The sequence below is a fragment of the Mauremys mutica genome, chromosome 8, assembly GCF_020497125.1.
Source record: "Mauremys mutica isolate MM-2020 ecotype Southern chromosome 8, ASM2049712v1, whole genome shotgun sequence".
Lineage (NCBI taxonomy): Eukaryota > Metazoa > Chordata > Testudines > Geoemydidae > Mauremys > Mauremys mutica.
Genome location: NC_059079.1, coordinates 100497315 through 100518532, shown reverse-complemented (window position 1 = coordinate 100518532; position 21218 = coordinate 100497315). Strand labels below are relative to the sequence as shown.

The 21218-nt window shown below is 41.7% G+C and overlaps 1 protein-coding gene across 6 annotated transcripts in view; it reads right to left on the bottom strand.

Moving 5' to 3' along the window:
* SMAD5 (SMAD family member 5) overlaps positions 1 to 21218 on the bottom strand; it is a 38506-nt gene that overhangs the window by 9210 nt on the left and 8078 nt on the right. Inside the window, exons 1-4 of one of the 6 annotated variants that reach the window (XM_045027907.1) lie at positions 16391 to 16531; positions 10655 to 10720; positions 1972 to 2522; positions 447 to 698 (exon numbers count right to left, since the gene is read on the bottom strand). In XM_045027907.1, coding sequence (XP_044883842.1) covers positions 447 to 698; positions 1972 to 2374 — 655 coding nt within the window. In that variant the 5' untranslated portion in view covers positions 2375 to 2522; positions 10655 to 10720; positions 16391 to 16531. Of the gene's footprint in view, positions 1 to 446; positions 699 to 1971; positions 2523 to 10654; positions 10721 to 11032; positions 11050 to 15535; positions 15773 to 16390; positions 16532 to 21218 lie in introns of those variants that run through there. The other 5 variants (XM_045027908.1, XM_045027912.1, XM_045027911.1 and 2 more) reach the window with 5 other exon arrangements.

The window sequence follows — 21218 nt, the reverse complement described above, 5'->3', positions numbered from 1 at the left end:
GAAACTACCATTCTGTACTACTGGATGATGTTTAATATAAGCTATGCCCTCTGTGAACTCAGAATTTGTTCATGTCAAATTCCTTCTGTTTTAAAAGAGGACTGTTACATATTAAGATATTTCCTCTCTGCTTTGCACCTCATATTTAAAAACACTGAATTCATTTAGTATCCCCATTTTTCCATATCCTACCCTCTGACATGTGGCTATTTGGAAAATAAAATCCATAACAAATAATTCACAAGAGCTCTTTCAGACCCATATCAAAGACCAAGGAAAAGTAGTAATGAATGATTAACATAGTACTAGAATTGGTTGACAATAAGACAATATCAACTGATACCAGAAACAAGCAGAGAGGCAAAATGGAATTGCAATAGCTTTTGGTATTGCTATACAAGCATGTTCTAATTTCTCAGCAGAGTTCGCATACAGACTGTTCTCACCTGGTAGCTGAAATGGACTAGATGGTCCAGAACTGGCAGGGGAACTCGGGTAAGTGCTGCTCACTGGAGAAGGTGGGTAGGGGCTGTTTGGTGAAATGGAAAATGGAGTGCTGTTGGGTTGCTGGAAAGAATCTGGAAATGTAGCATTTTGTGGCATGTGCGGTTCATTGTGGCTTAAGTTCCTGAACTGAACTAGAAGGCTGTGCTGTGGATTGAATTCACTATGTCTAGGCACTAACACTGGAGGTAGAACTAAAAAAAAACAAAACAAATCAGACAAAACAAAATTATTAAAAATATAGCTAGAACAAACAGCATAAAATAATGCACTAACTATTCACTAACCACACACACAAAAATTCCCATTACCAGCTCAGAAGTAAGAACAAGGGGTTACAAGATTTAAGTGCTTCTTACAAATTTGTGGATTTTTAAAAAAATATATACTTTGTAAAACTATTTTACACTTCTGCTCTGTTTCTTGCCAGACTTAATTTATACTTAACAGCATGAAAAATAGTTGTTTGTTACCAGTTTAGTGAGCCTTTTGTATAGTGTGTGCATACTAAGTGGAAAGTACTAATGATTTTAAAGGATTAGTGTCCTCCTAACATACAATTAAGTGCAAAAAAGATACCTGAGTTTAGAGTTCAATGTATTAATGTAAGGAAATTCAAAAGTCAATGTTTCCACAACAGCATTAGCAATCTAAGCACACATCTGATACATGTTATTTTGGATTGCGTACAGACGCTTTCAAATATACACCTTCTCACAACACTATCTCAGAAATGGTGCAGGTAAGAACAGCAAATTACAACTTCCTGACTCATGTGTGCAAATTCTCCATTTTAACCTTGCATTAAATCTTCTTATGCCCACTCTAGTGGAAAGCAGATACCCCTGCTAAACATACCTCCCAGAAATTACAAGACTGCCTTTTCCCTTTCCTAGCTACAACTCTACTTTCCCCAATGTCTCCCAGGGACACATGCTTTTACATACCACCATGCTTACCTTTGGGAACATTGTACAAGGAACATGGCTGTATCTATCATTCCTAGTCTGCCCTCCCCCAATCACCAGTTGTCTAGAACTTGACTGGGGAGCACCACAGTCTCTCCACATCTCTTCTTCCTGTCTCATGCCCACTGTGACTGATAGAACACCCAGTGATTTAAAATAAACCTGACCTAATAAGAATTCTGAGGTTTATAGCTAAATTTCTCAAAGAATACGAAGTCTTCAGTTGACTACTTTTGTATTTAGAGCCGAATGCTGGTGACAAAGTCAATGACAATTTTGTTATTAACTATCGGAACTAGGATTTAGAAATCCCCTCCATAGATCATATGCTATACAGCTACAGTTTACTGTGAGGTTTTTACCTGGAAAACTGCATCTATTCTAACCAGAATGTTATATTCCACCCCACCCCACCCCTACCCCTGACAATTTAATTGGCAAAGCAACACTGTCTATGGGCAATTTGTTCAGTTTTATAGACAGAGATGCTCAAACTTACCTGGGCTCTCCACCCTTTTGTAGTGGTATGGATTAATACAAACTTCCTTCTGTTTAGATCCAAATGGAAATTCACAAATATCCAAAGGCTTCAACTCATGATGACTCTGTAGATCAGGCCAACGCCAGACACGACAGTATATAACATGGGGCAGGCCTTTTCTGTGAGAAACTTGAAGTCTCCCATCTAAAGAACGAGGAATAGTAACACACTTGCTGGGTTGTCCAGGACTGCTCAAGGCTTTTTCTAATTCTTCCATAGCACCCTTTTTCTTTTTCAACTTTTTTACTAAAGCATCAACTGCCTTTTCCGCCCATTTTTCTTCTTCATCTCCTTGTTTCCAGCCCAATAAACGCTTTACAGCTGGGCTAGTAAAAGAGAACAAACTGGCCATTGACGTCATTTGACACAAGTCTTCAGAAAACCTTTCTATAAATAAATGTCAATGTCTACAAGAAGCAACTGACCAACTGTATTATTTCTTGGAAGACAACACCTGATTGAATAGATGTCACTTATAAAGCAAAAGGGACGATTCTTCTAATTTAGTCCTGTTTAAAACAAAAAACAAAAAATAGCAAGTAGTTAGCCACTATATTTTGTTTTGGGTCTTTTGGTGGGAAGGAAGAGGAAGGCAGAGCTGAATACAATTCAGATATTAAATAGGAAGAGTGATTATTTCCACCCTTTATCTAATTTTAAAAAAAAAAACACAACCACTGAAGTCCCACATCACAACTACCATTCTTCTACCTGAAAGACAATTTTGTATGACTCCTTTCACACTATCAGTGCTAGGTCAGGGGAGGCCAGGGTGGTTTCCATGAGATGCAAGGTACTCCTCTCCATCTCCCGTAACTTTGGATTTCCTGACATTGATTGGTTGAATGGGACTTGAATGCAAAGCTTTCCAAGTTAGCTTTATACAGTATGCAGTTTAGTGTAGATATGGCGTAGGTAAAAAACATGTACAAACCTTATTTGCTTAATAGCTAAAAAGTTTACTAGACTACAGACAGACAAACTAATTCTACTCACCAAAAGGTAGGATACAGACAAATTGAGGGATATGAGTAACCAGCAAGTTCCAAGGGCAATACTCTGGAGCAGTGGTTCTCAATCAGGGATGCACAGGTTTTCCAGAGGGTACATCAACTCATCTAGATATTTGCCTAGTTTTACAACATGCTACATAAAAAGGACTAGCGAACTCAGTACAAACTAAAATTTTATACAGACAGTGATTTGTTTATACTGTTCTATATACTGAAATGTAAGTACAATACTTATGTTCCAACTGATTTATTTTATAATTATGTGGTCAAATGAGAACAAAAACAATATTTCACTAATACTGTGCTGTGACATTTTTATGTCTGATTTTGTAAGCAAGTAGTTTTTAAGTGAGGTGAAACTTGGGGGTACGCAAGACAAATGAGACTCCTGAAAAGGGTACAGTAATCTGGAAAGGATGAGAGCCACTGCTCTGGAGAACCCTATCCTGACATCACCTTAACTGCCGAGAAGGTTTGCTGAAGCTTCTACCAGGGTGCTGTTCTTGGACTCTGCTTGGGTATTCCATTTTTTGTAGCTGCTAATAATGATGAGATTGGGGGAATAACTGAGGATAGCTAATAAAAAAAGATTTTAGACACAGTCAATCACTTGGCCACCTCACTGATACGCTTGGCCACTTCCCCCAGTCTCCTGGCTGCTGGGATAGGGATTATAAGCAGTGGATTTTCAAGCTTTTGCAATACGTGTTCTTCCTAAAAAGGTGAAGAGACTGCAGAATAAGTGCCAGAAATAAGACCTTTACCATAAAATGTTTGAGGGAGTTGATTTGAACAGTACTGTTCTGTACACAATGTCATAAAGAAACAGTGTTCACACACTGCCCACCAGATTGGTTTTTAAAAAAAAAAACAGGGAGTAAAGATGACATGAGGAAATGATGTGCTGTGGCAACTAGCTGATAAGAGCTCATGAAATCCCTTGTGATTACTACACAAGCAAGTACAGACAATGAGCAGCTGGCAAAAAGCAAGAGCGGAGCTAAGAGAAAGGATGTCAATAACAAAAGATGCTTCCTTTCTTGCTACAGAGACTGCCAAACAATATTGTCTCTCAGCTTTTGATAAACTCTGGTGAATGAGAACATCTAACACACTCTGGAACACTGAATCTGCATACGAGAGAAAAAAAATCCATCTAAGTATTTCAGTACTAAACAAGATAAAATTATTCACTTTCAAGATGTCACTATTCTCATACTACTGTCTCTGATCATCAGAACTTTAGTTACTTTTCTTACAACCCATAAAAGTAAAATAAGATTACCTAAAATAATTGGTGGTGTTTTTTTTAACTTCAGACCCCATCCTGTCAGACAGTTTTAAAAATATCTAGAGATAACAATGGGTACCTTCCTAACATTTAACATTTACCCACCAGAAAAACTGTTTAAGTCCCAGTTTACGGCACAGGTTATTACACTTTATGACTGCAACTAAAGCATTAACTTAAGCCTACATCAAGCAACCATTCTGAATATCAGCCAAGGGTAAAAGTGTAAGTAATTCGGAACCAGAACATCAATACTCTATCCACATTCAGCTCTTTTTTTTTTTTTTTTTTGCTTTGTAAATAAAGGAACACACACTTTGCCATGATAAAGATAAAAGAGGTTAACACACTTTGGACAGACTTTCTGCAGGAAGAAAAACTATCCTAGATAGCCTACCTCTCAATCCAGCAACCATTTCTATGAAAGCTCTGGAAGGTGTGCCTAAGTAATAAGGAATTCAAAACTGGGAAAAGCATTAGTAGAAACTCTATTAAAAATACTTCTTACTTGCTCCTAAACACACACCATACTAACAAGAAAAAAGAAAGACGACAGATGTTACATTGCACTGATAAGCACTTATTCTGTGCTCCATAACCATCTTTACATTACAGGTGCTATTTTTTAAACAGCAATTACTCATAATTAGTTTCCAGGCAAAATAGAGAAATGTGACAAATGTCTGTCATGTTGTTATTTCAGTGAGAAGTTTGTTTTCTGCCTGAACGATCATGCATACAGAAAGCCTCTACCTACGTGCATCGTTACAAGCAAGAGGAAACACAGAAAAGGAACAAAGTTTAGCCAAAAGAACAGTCTGAGATTATCACCTTAAAAAGCATGCACGTGTAGTAAAAGACAAGTAAAAGCTGCTCAGTCATAAGTAATTTACTTTCCAGGTATGAGTACCACTCATTTGCTAGCTCTTATTAATACTCTCCACATTCAAGCTTCCTTATAAACATTAATTCACTCCGTACGGTAAATAAGAATCGTGCTCATTTTTACCCAAAGCTAAGAAGCAACCCAGTGGCAAAACCAGACCAAAACCCCACAAAATAAACTTTCAGGAGTTTTGAGATCTTAGCCCTTGCTCACTCCACTGCTAATAAATAAATGACAAAACCACTATGTGTGTCCACATAGAATATCAGGGAAAGGAACAAAAAGAATTCCCAAATACGTGTTCTATTTTTGACATGTTTTCACAAGCTTAATGTAGCCTTGTGAGAGAGAAAAAAAACAAATTATAAGTTTTGCTAGTTATATTATTTTAAATTAGAGCAATCTTTCTGTCCCAAACACATCAAATACTACCAAGTGGCAGAGCACAGCCATAGGAAACACTTATAATGGATTATTACTGCAAATGCATACCCTAGAGATCCCTTAGCATTTAACTGATTTTAGGACATTTCTAGATATTTTCTTCTAAACCGTTCTGATATGGCTGTCCCATGTTTTATGCACTAGAAGTGCAGAACATGTACCAATCAATAGTATTTTATTTGGTATGTGCCATGATAACATGCAATATATATTTGAAATTTTACCAATTTTGTATTCCGTGTGAAACATTTGCTACAGATACAGTAAGCAAGCGGCATTTAAAACCATAATGAAAGTTAGAAAAAAAAGGTAATTAAAGGCAAAGAGGTCCTTTATAACAACCAACCTAAGCACCAAGAAAGCTGCTTTCCTGTTAGAAGTGCTTTAGCATTCTCAATTTTAGGGAAGCGAGAATCAGTTGGAAGGAAGCAAGTGTCAACAGAATTTTGTTAGATTTCTGTCTTCAATACACATGATTTTAGGAAAAAACGTTGGGGGTAGATATCGTCTGCTTTCCTGCTCTGAGCGCTCAATAATCAGACTGCAAAACTAAGAGGTGCTGTGTTCCTGAGATCTAACAACAGAAGGTTGAGGCTTTGGGGGTTCTTGTGCATCTTTGAGAAAAATGACCATATCCATTCCCATTTTTCCAGGAGAATACAAAGACTACAAGGGATAACATACTAAGAACTTGTCTACAAAGGCCAGGTTGTTATGAATTGTTGAAGGATATCATTTGGGAAAGCATTTTATTTTAAATATTTTAAAACAGCTGAAGAGAATAGGAGTAATGGAAAGATCATCTCCTCCCTTTGCATAGCACATTGTGATGCAAAGAGGAACAAAACTCATATTGGAGTCTGAGACCGTGGTGTTCAAACCATTTCAAACGGGTCTTATCTTTTCCCATCTCTCAGTACTGGAATGCACCAAAAGAGCCTGTTAAGACACTGGTCCATGCTTTGCACAGCATTTTGGGATGTATACACCATCTAAAGGGAAAGATTTAAAATGAGAAAGTTCCTTTTTCACTATTTGGCTCATAGATATTGAGTGGCAAGTGTCCTTATATTAAGGGCTTGTCTACAGTGGCACCTTACAGCGCTGCAACTTTCACGCTCAGGAGTGTGGAAAAAACACCCGCCGAGCACTGCAAGTTTCAGTGCTGTAAAGTGCCAGTGTAGTCAGTGCACCAGAGCTGGTAGATATTCCCCTTGTGGAGGTGGGTTTTGCCAAAGCGCTGGTGCCGCGACTACACAGCCACGTTAACGTTGCTAGTGAAGACATGCCCTTATTCTCTCAAATGGAAGAGAACAATGAACAGCTTGTGAAGTGCAGAATAAAGATTCGTTTACACACAGAAATTTCAAGTACACCTAACTTTACCCAATACATGTACTTGAAACAATGTCTTAAACAAATAGTAGTAAAACTGACAAGTACCCATTGTCAATTTATAGGTGTTATTGTACTAGATTGGCTTGTAAGAGCCCTCTTAACTTCACAGAAGATGAGGATCTAAGAATTTCAACTAGATAAACTAAAACTAAGAAGATTCTGTTAACTGAGCAGAACTATATAATTTGTACACCATAAAACACTCAACTTCATATACCATAAATCAATTTTGGCTACCTGACAACATGATCAGACTTCCTGGTCATCTTTAAGAGAAATTCATTTCCACTTTTCATTTAAGAGCAGTGTAAAATCAATAATGTTTCCAGCAGGTTAAATGGTACTGTGAATTTTGCTTTCATTATAAGCCCTTGGGAGACGGCATTTAGAGAGAGCAACATTGATAAAGGTTAAAGCCTTATTTTAATACAAAAACAGAAGTTATATTTATTGGTAGATTAAAATCCTGATTATTTCTTTGGATCTTTATTAGTGCCATAAAAATCTTTTAAGCTATTTGTCTAAAAAAAAAAAAAAAATGTTTTTATCCTAAAAGCTGCAGTCTTTAAAGGGGGGTAAAATTTATAAGCTACATACATATCCTACATTTAGATCCCTCACTTGTGTTTTATGCAGATAATATGGGGTCAAAAGTCATTTATAAAAAAGGTTCTGAGGTACCGCAGTGACTTGCTGCTTGAAATACTTCAATGGAACATCCATGTTCAGAAGTCAGCATTCCTGATACTTTTAAGCAAGGACATAGTTGTTATAATTAGTTGTGACTGCAGAACAACATTCTGTCTCAGCAAGAGGATCATCTGTTCAAAAATGAACTTTAAGCTCAGGTGCTTTTTCAGAAAGGTATACATATGTTACCCAAGAGCTCATCTCAGACAAAGAGTGTTCATTGTGTCTAGTTTCCTTTTCACAAATAAAATAAAAAAACAGTCATGAACGGTTTTAACAGATCAAATAAAATCCCTTGAAATCTAGAGAATCCACAATACATTTCACAAACATCTATCCTACTCAGCTATTTAAGTATTTGGAATGTCAGGTTGTTTGCACAATATTTTGATAGCCTAAACTATACAAAAGTACTTTAATATGCCCAAGTAATACACGTGGCTCTTTATTTGTGGTATAAAAACATAATGTAACTCGGTAGGTGGCATGGTGTGTGCTTCGTTACTGAACACAAGAGGAAGTAATCTCTATATCAAACTAGACTTTGGGGCAGACTTGATTTATAGATCTAGGGTTCTAATAGTTGCAGCAAATGGAAGGAAACAATCTGTGTGAACAAGTCCATTGTTTGAACCCCTTCTTAGTACCATATCAGGCGAGCTGCATATAAACAAAGCTGGTTATCAGTAGAAATGGCAGATTAAGTTTCATTTGTCAAGGAAATATTTTATTTGTAAGTCTTTCAGCTATTGAACGAAACAACTGAGACTGGTTGCCGAACAACTGCCCTGTCACCAAAATTAAACAATTCAAAGCTCTGATTTTACACATTTCTCTTCCCCTCACACTTACTTATATGTGAAAAATTTTTTACCAACAACTTTCATTACAAACACTGCTGGCCTAATATGGCAACCAAGCTTCTGGATTAATAGGACCTGAACAAGAATCATGCCAGAACATATCAACAAAAGATGACACGTGGTTGTATATAATGATATGAGATAAACCCTCCATTTCTCCATCTGAACTGTTAGATAAAGAATGAAATGGACAAGAGTTGCATAATAGATTACACTGAAGGAGCAGAAGAACTAGCCTCTTCCTGATAAATTAGTCTACTTACTAGTTTTAAAAATGCAAGAGACAGAAACATAAGGATTCCTGAACACCATGTCCAAACTGAAACAATGAATGTATTTGTCAGTAAAGTGGCGGCTTATAATGACCCAGTTACATAATATAAACAAGCTGCCCACTAGAATTATCTACACAACTGGAAGTTTGGTTAGAATCTCCAGTCGTGTCTGTTACAAGGTGTGTACTATAGAAGCCATTTGCAGTTCACAACAACTTTATTGGTTCCACAAATTTATTAACACAACCAGCTGTGGCCCATATTTATTCTTTATATTAATTATATACATACATTTGCATATATACTGATCTATAACACATGAACCCTTTATAACATCTCTTCCTATGATGGAAACTAAATCATTTGATTAACAAGATCTTTGAAACTATGAGGCAACTATCCTGTTCTTCCACTGCACCTGATTTTGTTTAGAGTCCCTTCCTTCTGTTGATGTTTGCCCTCTGTGCAGATATATTTTCTGGCATCACTTTGCCAACTCACAAGGGTCCCTAGTGAGCTAACTCATTTCATATTCACTGGTAGTTTACACTGTAGCCCCTGTCTATGCACCGATGTCACAGGATTCATTACAGTCTTTTCCTAAGGACAAATAATTCCTTGCTTGTTTCTAGGAAGCGATGGTTACGATAGTATAGTTGTCCATGTAATTCTACCTCATATATGAAGGTTTGAATGGTCATTGAAGGTTTGTCTGCACATACAGAGCTGCAGCTGTGCCACTGTAGTGCTTTTGTGAAGACGCTACTATGTCAAAGGGAGAGTTTCTCCCATCAGCATAGTTAATCACAGGAAAAGCTCTCCCTTCAACATAATGCTGCCTACATGGTGTGAAAAATCCACACCCCTGAGCGACGTAGTTATACCGTAGGTCTGTAGTGTCGAACTGGCCTGAGAACAAGTTACTTTCCCATGCTGAACCAGTTTCATTTCAAGTAATGCATGATGAACTTCCATGGGGTGGTTAAAAGGAAGTCTGCATTGCCACTGTTTGTGCCATACTTGTTCTGTAAAAATCAAGTCTCCCCTTCATAACTAAGAATTCAGCTTTTTTCACAAACACTATACAACCCTATAAATTTAAAAAATAAACTACTTACAGACTACTAAATTGGAAGTTGGGCAGTTTTTAGAAAAATGGTTTTAACTTTCAGCCAATTGGATTTCCATATAAACCTTGGTGACAATTGATTTCATATTACCATTAAAGTCACTTGCTTCTGTTCAGACATCCAAAGTAAGGAAAAAAAAATTTTGGTAAAAATATAGATATTAGAAATAGAAAAATTGTTTGTTTTTTTTAAGATCAAGCTAACAAAAAGAACACCAAGCTTTAATATCCACAACTGAATGATTTAACAACAAAAGCTATGAAGTACTTCAAATACTGCTTTCCAATTTAATACTTGTTCTTTTTATTTCCATAGTCCCACATCAGTTGAAACAGATTTTTTTTAAATGAAGCTTACCAACCAATATAAATTTGTCATTCTAATCAGTATATTCTTATATGATATACATGTCTAACACTTTAACTAGGTAAACTGTGGTACATGCCTATATAAGTAGACAACTCGCAATTAACAACTATTCACATGAGGAAGTTACCAAAACAAGGACACAAAGTGATGCCTATGTGGGCAGTTTTAGCAGATAGATACCAAGGACTATATGGTCATTTCAAATGAACTACACTCATCACTAAAGGCACTCTCTCCAAAAAAGTATGGTGAAAATTTACACAGCTGCAGCCCATACTATACCTGTTCTGTGGAAAAATGGAAGACATTCTTTCTCCAGGTCTATCAAGACAGCACTTTTCAAAAGCCCTACAACACATTAAAATAAAAAGACATTTAAGAAGCTGCATGAACCCTTCCAAAAGTTTAGCTGTTCACGTGAAAGAGCCTAAATACAGTACAAGATGCTAAACACTATCCATGAGAAAATGAATTGGACACAAAGACAGTCCTAGTTTCACCAGAAAGGAGAAATTTTACAAACTTCCATGAATTTTTTTCTTTTAAAAAAGAGGAAATATATACAAAAGATACCACTATGTTAAAGCTGTGACAAGCTTACAAAAGCCCCAGAATTTAGAGGGAAGACTGACAATAGTAATTCACTAATGTACTTCTTACCCTTGCACTGTGAGTTAATGGCAAAATATTCTGGATTTGTCAGTTTGTGACATCCACTGACCCAGAATTCAGAGACACTACCTCATAATTGGTGGATCAGTGTCAACTAGTCTGACAAAGATCCTCTATGTCAAGGATGACAGTCATAGGCAGGCTCAACCTTGGTAGTAGGTCAGCAGGGATACAGACTTGGCAGACACTGCTCTACACCTTGCCAATCTGCACTGGAGAAGCATGTTGAAGTGCCAGCCAAACTCTTTTGCATGCATCCAGGAACATTGCTGAAGAGGTTTCCATCAGAGAACAGTATAAGAATTTACAAGGCCAAGGATGTGAGAGATAATGTATTAAATATTAAAATTAAATATGAAAGTAATTTTAAATGAGTTATCAATGTGAGCCATGAAATGCACAAACATTCCATGTCATAAATACCATTAATTTGCATGAGATTGTTCCCTTACTGCAGGAGCTTCAGTTTGTTGATGTAATATTTTATATACAATAGAAAATCAGTTTTAAAGTCTTTTACAGTCTTTTAACAGCTATACTGATTTGTTAGACGAGATTTTCATTTATTTGCATTTTAAATATCAGATCACCCATGCTCCTCCCACTCCACCTTTCAAGAATGGAAAAGAGTAAAGGTCTTTGGAGAACACTATATAATTGTCACAAAGAACGTCTCCATGCAATGGTTTAACTCTATTTTAAAAGCAAAGAACAGATAGGCACTTTCACTTAACACCTCCCTAAACAGCAGAATCTAAAAATGGACCAGTTACAAATAACTGCTTCTTGATATTAAAGATTTACCGTAAACCTCTGTAAAGACTGTTCAAGCAACCCTTGAAATGCATATCATGCATTTAACAAACCGTTATTAGCATTCTACATGGAGAGAGATGAGAACAATACTAGGCATTAAGATAAGTACTCTATCAATATGAAGATTATAAAGCAGGTCGTCAAAACAAGTATTTAAAGTCTGACTTCATAGCAAAAATAAGAAAACAAAGAAAAATATGGTCCGTAGGCTTGAGCTCCTTCAAGTTCAGCCATGGGTTATAATTCAGGAGGGCAAGGAAGCTATTCAACGCTGTAGTGTGTAGTCTTCAAATGTACTAACTTCAGTAACTAAAAATATCAGAGAAACAATTCAATCCAAGTCCCACAGATGTCAATATCCCATCCCTCCTTTGCATTCCTCATAGTTCTAAAACTCCCCTGAGAAGAGAGTAACTTTTTATACTTTCCTTCTCCTTCCCCCATTCATTTTTAATCATATTTATCTGTCTTGTGTCTCCTTTGCTTTCATTGAAAAAGTTTTCTTTCAAAATTTCCTCACCCCTCTATAATATATCCTCCATATCTGGCAGCAAAATATGCTGGTTTCACCAAGTTAGGTAAACCACTGGGCAGATGTTTTTTGAAAAATAAATGTCTTGAGGCGATTAACAGTAATTTCAAGGCTTAGTCAGCAAAGTTTGATTCAAGTGAGGTAAACACGGAACCACTACTATCTTCCTGTGGGGATTAGTTTATGAAATCAAGCAGCACATTTGATTCAACCACGTAAAGTTTATTTTAATCTAAGACCTACGTTCCAATGTTTTCAAAAATTATACTAACTAAAACTCCTTTAGTGAAGTTACTAGCTTTTCCATCACCTTGCATCACCATTGTTTGCTGACTAGTGAGAAATATTGCAGCTTTTGAAGAATATGGCAGCAAAATGTAGATAGAGGAAACGGGGGGTCTGGGGGGGAATGAGGATGAACACAACCAAAAACAGGATTCAGAATCTGACAAAGTTATGGTACTCATGAACAGCAGGCTTCCTAAGCATTACTGCAGCTGGGAAAAGTGTGCACTGAATAATCCTTACTTTTTCATTACTTTTATTTATTTGTGATAAAAGCAGGGCTTTGGAGCTGTGCTCTGGCTCCGCTCCAGCTCCAGGCAAAAATCTGCAGCTCCACTGCTCGAGAGCTGCTCCACGCTCCAGCTCCGCTCCAAAGCCCTGGTTAAAAGGCCACCACAGTAGCTGAATATTTGGGGTTTAAAGTAAGTGGCTCTATTACAGTGAGAGGAAAGCAGCATGACATGGTATCTACAACAGAATATTGCAGCTATAAACAAGACAACATGGAAATATAGCACAATAATACAAACTTTGAAAGTTATCCATGGATATCTCATTATATTGGATCTGACCTTCAAGTTATTCATTAGGTATAATCTTTACAATTTCATAGAGCCTTCCATTAAAGAACCACAATGCACTATACAAACATTGGTGAATTATGTCTCTGGGAGGCATGGAAGTACTACCCCCGATTTACAGAAGAGGAAAATCAAATATAAAGAGGTTAAATAGTTTGCCCAAGTTCACACAGGAAGTCACAGAAATGGAAAAAACCCACAGGTCACTTGACTTCCAGTCTTGTGTTTTAACCACAAGACCGTGCTTCCTCTATTATGTCCCCCGAATCAGATCCACAAGCCATGGAAACACAGAAATTGCCTTAATGGATCAGAGAAGCAGTCCATCTAATCCAGGGTGGCCAACCTGAGCCTGAAAAGGAGCCAGAATTTACCAATGAACATTGTCAAAGAGCCACAGTAATAGGTCAGCAGTCACCCATCCGCTCCCCGCTTCAACCTCCAGTGCCTCCCACCCACTGGCAGCCCCGCCAGTCAGTGCCTCCCCATGCCTCCTGCCCACCACAATCAGCTGTTTTGCAGTGTGCAAAAGGCTCTGGTGGGGAGGGGGAAGGAGCAAGGGCATGGCAGGTTTGGGAGAAAGGGCAGGGCTCTTGGGGCATGGGGTGGAGTGGTGGCAGGACCTGGGGCAGAGCAGGGGGTTGAACAGTGAGCATCCCACAGGACATTTGAAAGTCAGCATCTATAGCTACATCCTCGGAGTCAGCACCTATACAAGGAGCCGCATATTAACCTTTGAAGAGCCGCATGTGGCTCAGGAGCCACAGGTTGGCCACCCCTGATATAATTGAATACCCTGTATCAGGCCAAGAAATCCCATAGCGCAGTGGTTCTCAACCTTTTTTTTATTTGCAGACCCCTAAAAATTTTCCATTGAAGGTGTGGACCCCTTTGGAAATCTATTGTCTGTATATATAGTAGAATTCTGTTCAAATAGTTTTCAATCTAAGTCTTTCATGGACCCTTTAGATCAGAGGTCCCCAAACTGTGGGGCATGGAGGAATGTTCACAGGGCTGCAGATGAGGCCAGGGCAGCATGGCTGAGGCCTGGGCCAGCCCCACAGGAGGTGGGGGCAGAGGAGGGGCAGTGCCCCCACCGGGGCTCCGCTCCTGGCCTCGGCACCCTTACCCCTGCCCCCCAGGGCCGGTGCAAGGAAGTTTTGCGCCCTAGGCGAAACTTCCACCTTGCGCCCGCCCCCCCCCCAGCCCTGTGGCAGCTCCCCCCCAAGCCTGAGGTGCTCCCCACAGGGAGCCATGCAGCACCTCCCCACCCCAGCTCACCTCTGCTCCGCCTCCTCTCTGAGCACGCCGCCCCCGCTCTAATTCTCCTCCCCTCCCAGGCTTGCAGTGCCAAACAGCTGTTTGGTGCCACAAGCCTGGGAGGCAGGAGAATTAGAGTGGGGGCAGCGTGCTCGGAGAGGAGGCGGAGCAGAGGTGAGCTGGGGTGGGGAGCCCTGTGGCAGTTCCCCCCCCCGCCCTGAGGTACCCCCGCGGCAGCTCCCCACCCCGGCGAGCCGTGCGGTGCCTCCCCACCCCAGCTCACCTCTGCTCCACGTCCTCCTTGAGCACGCCGCCCCCACTCTAATTCTCCTTGCAGCGCCAAACAGCTGATTGGCGCTGCAAGCCTGAGAGGCGGGAGAAGTGGAGCAGCGACCGCGCGCTCGGGGAGGAACCACTGTAAAAAAAAAAAAAATGGGGGCACCGCTTTTTGGTGCCCCCAAATCTTGGCACCCTAGGCAATCACCTAGTTCGCCTTAATGGTAGCACCGGCCCTAATGCCCCCATCCACACCACCTGTGGTCCTGCTCCCAGCCTGGGGGGAGGGATTGCAAACAGAAGGGAGGACACAACCCTGAAAATTTTGGGGACGACCACTGCCTTAGACATAGTCCATGGACACCACAGGTTGAGAACCGCTGCCATAGTGAATTATTACAGAATCCTTACAATTACGGAATAACCACCTGTCCACAAATGTCCCATTCAGTGGCTGATGTATGCCACAAACCATGAGGGTTTACAGCCTTTGGTTTACATTGTAGGTAACGTAACTATGATTGTTCCTCATCTTATTAGTGCCTCATCTTTTTAAAATCCTATTAAATCCTAACCTTTAACAATTTGAGGCAAGAAGTTCCACAAATATGAACACACAAAACTTATTTCCAGTGATCAGCGTTATGTGAGCTTATCTGCAATTTCACTGAATGTCCCACCCCCTTATATTTGTATTACAAGAAAGTATAAACAGGCGCAACTGATCAGTACTTTACTCACCTCTCATACCCTATCTGAAGCCTCCTCACTAAACTAAACAGTCCCACTCTTTCCACTCCCCTCACAGGGAAGTATCGGTCATTTTTCTTGGACATAAGCTTTCATGGGAAAACATCCATTTCTTTAGATGCATCAGAAGTGGGTTTTTTTTAACTCACAAAAGCTTATGCCCAAATTAATTAGTGTGTAAATTGCCACCGGACTCCGTGTTGTTTTTATGGATACAGACTAACCCGGCTACCCCTCCGAGACGTGTCATCTTTCTTATTGCTCTCGGATCCCCTTCTGTTTCTGCCCCCCCACCCCGGTGTGTGAAGTCACATTGCAGCTCCCCAGTCACTGCTAAGCCTTGACCAAACCTGCCGGGCAGGGGCAGGGACACTCCCTCTCTACACCGGCTGCTAGAGGAAATCTATGGTGGGGTGACCAGATGTCCCAGCTGTATAGGGACAGCCCCAATATTTGGGGCTTTTTCCTATATAGGTGCCAAGTATCGCCCCCCTCCCCCCCTTGTTTCACACTTGCTACTCGGTCACCCCAATATACAGGGCTAGCGGGACTTTCACTTAAACTCTCCACGAGGAGGCCACAACTCCCCCCCTCCCTCAACGTCCACCGACCCCCGGCCGAGCCCAGGCGCGCTCACCCCGCCCCGCCGCCAGCCAGCCACCTCCCGCCTCGCCCCCCTTCTCCCCTCAACGGGACACGCCAGCCCAGCCCGCTCCGGGGGGGGCACCCCGTTCTCCAGGGCCCGGCCCTAGAGCCCCCGGGGGGGTCAGGGACCCGCTGCACAAGCCCCGGCCCCGGGGGACATCCCGCCCCCGCGAACAGGCCGCCGCCGCCGCTCGCACTTACCGGACGCGCAGCGACCGGCCCTTGAGCGCTGGGCCCCAGCCTCGCTCTCGGCAGAACGGTATTCAGACCGCGCCGGACGGCGGGACACACACGGCGCCTCCGCTCGGGCAGAGCCGGGCCCAGAGCCCCGGATGTGAACCTGGGCCGGGGCGAGGGAGGAGAGAGCGAGCGCGCGCAGACAGATTCCTCCAGCACTGCGCAGGCGCCGGCTGGGCACGGAGGGCTCTGAGCCAATCCCAGCTACAGGGGAGAGGGGGCGGGGGGAGGAAGTGGGGATTTGAAGTGAGGGTGGAGAGCGGGTTGGGGGGCTGTGGGAGGAGGTGGGGATGTGGGAAGTGTAGGAGGAGCTAGGGTCAGGGTGGGGGACAGGCCGGCTGTGGGAGGAGCTAGGGTCAGGGTGGGGGTTCAGGGGACGTGGGAGGAGGTGGGGATGGGGGAGTGTTGGAGAGGAGCTGGGTTCAGGGTGGAGACCAGGGAGGTTAGGGGGCAGGGAGGCTGTGGGAGGAGGTGGGGATGGGGGAGAGTTGAAGAGGATCTAGGGTCAGGGTGGAGAGCAGGTTGGGGGCCAGAGGGGGGCTGAGGGAGGAGGTGGGGATGTAGGGAGTGTTGGAGAGGAGCTAGGGTCAGGGTGGGGGTTGGGAGGAAGTGGGGATGCGGGAAGTGTTGAAGAGGAGCTGGGGTCAGTGTGGAGAGCAGGGAGGGTGACAAGCGGGGAGCTGAAGGGGGATGGGGAAGGGCAAAAGTCTTTATACTATGGCAGGGTGGATATTTTCCACCAAAACTTTTTTTTTTCCAACAGAAAATTGGATTTTTGACAAAACAGGGGAGGGGTGGCATGAAAACAGAACATTTCAATTTCAAGATGCTGCACTGGTGCCCCAGGGGTGATGTTGTTCAGCTGCCTCATTCCCTCCTCAATGGGATGTTTTCCCCAGCTTGGCTACAATATGCATCCCGTGGGGCCAGGGACTCCCATGAAGCACCACTGTGGCTCAGCAAGAGGGGAGCCCATAGCACATGCTGGGAGATGTAGTGTGATCATGGGGCATGCAGCAACCAAACTACAACTTGCAGGAGGCATCGTGGTTGTATTTCCAAAATGAAGTTTGGCCATAAAATTACCTATTTCAGTTATTTGCCAGGGTCGGGGGAAGACACCTTTTCCACCTACTCTACTTTAAACTCTCCTACCTCAGCCTCTCAGTGTTTCATACTGCCCCGCTATTCAGACACCCAGTCTCAGGCTGTGACTCTGGTGGAGCCCACAGCGTGCTTGATGCTTTCCCCTTCCAAGCCCAAAAGCAGGGACTATATTTACCCCAAAGAGCTTGGAAAATCCTGGTTCTGAGAGTTTGCACTGACTCCCATCATGGATGAAACACTACTCAGTGCAAATGGGTAGCCAGCAGGGCTTGACCATAACTTCCCTGCCCCGCTTGCTCAGGAGTTTGTGTTGTGTTTTTTTGGTGGCAAGCTCAGTATTGTAAAACTGCGGAGGATGAAGGACTTCTCTTAAATTACTGAATGCCCTACCTGTAATCTAATAAGGAGCTACTAAGAAATGTTTGGTAGCGTTTTAAAAAAAGGATGTTGCCAAGCAATAATCCTATAAAGAATCATACATTATGTAATTATTGTACCACAAACAAAACAACTGTGGGATGGTGTCCCATAAAATTAAATTGTGTCCTGTACTTTTCTTTTTCTCGTTTCCTTGAAATGTAAGTGGACAGACACCTTTCTTGAAGAACTATAGCAACGCAATAGCTGCTAGAGTATTGCAGGGAAACACAAGAAGGTAGACATTCATAGAACAGTACTATATATTCATTAGAAAATAGAGTTAGAGAGACAGAAAATATGAGCATTACAGTATGTACCAGTAAGCCAAAAAGACCCACACATTTTATTTGTGTAAATTAGAAATTGAACTAAATCAAAAACGCAACCAAACTAAATTTTATGTCATTCTGCTGCCTCTGCAGTGTGCCAAACTTATGCTTTAGATTCAAACACCTGAACTTTGGAAAAATTTGGATCCAGATCCAAATTCTGTGGCTCAGGATTATGTCTAGTGTAAACAGAAGTCATTCAGCAGAATGATTTCCCCCAGCATGTTGTGACTAGACAGACACAGGCTATGTCTACACTGCAAATAAACACCCACTGCTAGCGCATGTTAGCTGACTTGGGCTTGTGGGGCTCAGCCTGCGAGGCTATAAAACTGCAATGTCAATGTTTGGGCTCTGTCTGGAGCTAAGGCTCTGGGTCCCTCCCCGCTTGCACAGTACCTAGACCACAATTTTACAGCTCTGCAGCACAAGCCTCAGGAGCAAGTCAGCTGACATGGGCCAGCCAGGGGTGTTTAATTGCAGTGTAGACACACCCACAGAGGACTCAAGTAATTCCCCAGGCATATGTTTCTATTGCAATTTAGTAAGTGTGGAGAAAAAGGCTAGAGGTAGTTTAGCCAGTGAATTTAGTCAACCACCTTTTGATACAACATCTCTGCACCAATGACAGAGCTGGAAAAATAATATGCTAATATTTATTTTTGCAGAAATTAAACTATAAAATACAAAATACTTACTATGGAGGTACTTTATCATTGCTAGAAGTATGAATTAAAAAAATAAAATGTCTTATTTTTGCAGAATAGCTCTTTGAAGGGAGCTGCATCATCACCTTCTTTGTAGCCATTAGGATAACAATTGTTCTGTCTTGGCCAACCCCTCTGAAAATGGAACAACAACAACAAAAAAGCTGGGCCTTTTCCAACCCTTTTGTTTAGCTTAATTAATAAAGCGAATAACAAATAGGCAGCAGGCATTTTAGGTACTGTTCATGTGCCAGCCATGTCTCCATGAAACAAAATGTACTCGTATTGGAGAGTCACTTAACACAGTCTTACATAGTCTGATGAAAGATACAATAGAATTACTATATATATGTTGTACAAAAATGCCAGAGTCCTGTTACTAATGGAGAAGGTTAAAGCACTCTCAGTTGGGGAGTGAGAGGCAGAGACAAAACATAAAGAAGTAGGCAATTCTTAATTTAAACCTACAGAGAAAGTTGCCTTGGGCACAGTGCTTGAACCACATAGCATCTCTGAAGGCAAAGTATTATTTCAAAGAGTATCCTCAATATTTTGGAGCAAGCCAATGGTGAATATATTCCAGCAGGTGAGAGGAAAGTTTCTCTCCTTGTTTTGCAGTAGAGGCAAAGAATTATTCAATGAGAAAAATGTCCAAAGACCAAATGATAGGAATCTGGACTACCTCCTTCCAGTCAACAGGGAGATAGAAATGACATTTTATAAACATTAATTCAAGTTTTGTATATTCTTAAGGCCCTTACAAAAGCACTGCCACAAAAAATAGTAGACCACCTCAGACATAGTATGTATCAATTTAGATCAGATGGGCTGATCTGTAGTGCAGTACTTAATATGTTTTCTTCCCGCCTATGTCTCAGAACTTCCATCATGAATAATATAACTAGGTTAATATAAAACATGCAACAAGTGGGCTCAAGTCACCCTGAATGTATTGTTGACAGAAACCATCTGAATTCCAAAAAGAAGTTGATCTATTATTTTTCATACTTACTGGCCCAGACTTTTAGAAATACAGGCATGCAATTGTAGTAATTTGCATGGAAATCACTACTTAAACATCTAGTCATACGAACATTTAATCGGTAATTAAGAGTCCAGGTTATGCAGAGGCAATTGCAAATGCACAATTATAAAAAACTTGTTCTTGCTTCCTAAACTCAGGCAAATGTTTTCTGATGATCTCAGCTCCATTTGCTAATAAATTCCTCCAGTCTTAGTAAAGAGGACAGATTACTGTGACAGCTGTCTCTTAAAATCATCTGTCAGTCATATAATACAGTTTATGCCCCCTTCACACTGGGACTAACTCGGGGACCGTCTTTTTGTTATGTTTGTACAGCACCTAGCACAAATGGGGTCCTGGTCCATGACTAGGGCTACTAGGTGCTACAGTAAGAAAAAATATTATTAATATTTATTATTAATACAATGCCACAAGGCCTGATCCAAAGCCCATTGAAATCAATGATAAAATCAGGCCCCAAATTATTAGAAGCAACATGTACATCTCAAATTATATTATTCTGATCTTCTCTTCGTATTTTGAATATGAACGTTGCATTTCTTTTTGTTTGGCTGGAAACTAGCAGTTTGATAACTAAATATGATGTTTGAATTGCAAGGAAACTGTCTACAAAAAGGTATTATAAAAACTTGGCCTTCCTGTGACTCCTAAAATGACTGCATTGTTTACATTGAACTTTTAAACGGCAGGGGGAGTTCAAAAATAGGTAACGTGTTTTCATTACACATCTTCTAAACCATTTTACAACCATGTTAAATAACAGGTTGATTCTTGCAAGGTCAGGATGGGGTATTCCTCACTTCAGCTTAGAATCAGAAGGATGTGGGGAGGATAGGATCAGGGCCGGCTCCAGAGCCCAGCGGGGCAAGCACCCGCCTGGGGCGGCCCTTTCCCGGGGGGGCGGCAGGCTGGGCCGGCGGACCTGCCGCAGTCATGCCTGCGGGAGGTCCACCGGAGCCCCGGGAGGACCGGACCTGCCGCAGGCATGACTGCGGAGGGGACGCTCGGCCGGCGGCTCCAGTGGACCTCCCGCAGGCATGACTGCGGCAGCTCAACCGGAGCCGCCGGACCAGCGAACCGCCCGCAGCTGCGGGAGGTCCAGCCGAGCCGTGCGACCAGCGGACCCTCCGCAGTCATGCCCGCGGGAGGTCCGCTGCTCCCGCGGCTCGGGGGCGCCTCCCGGG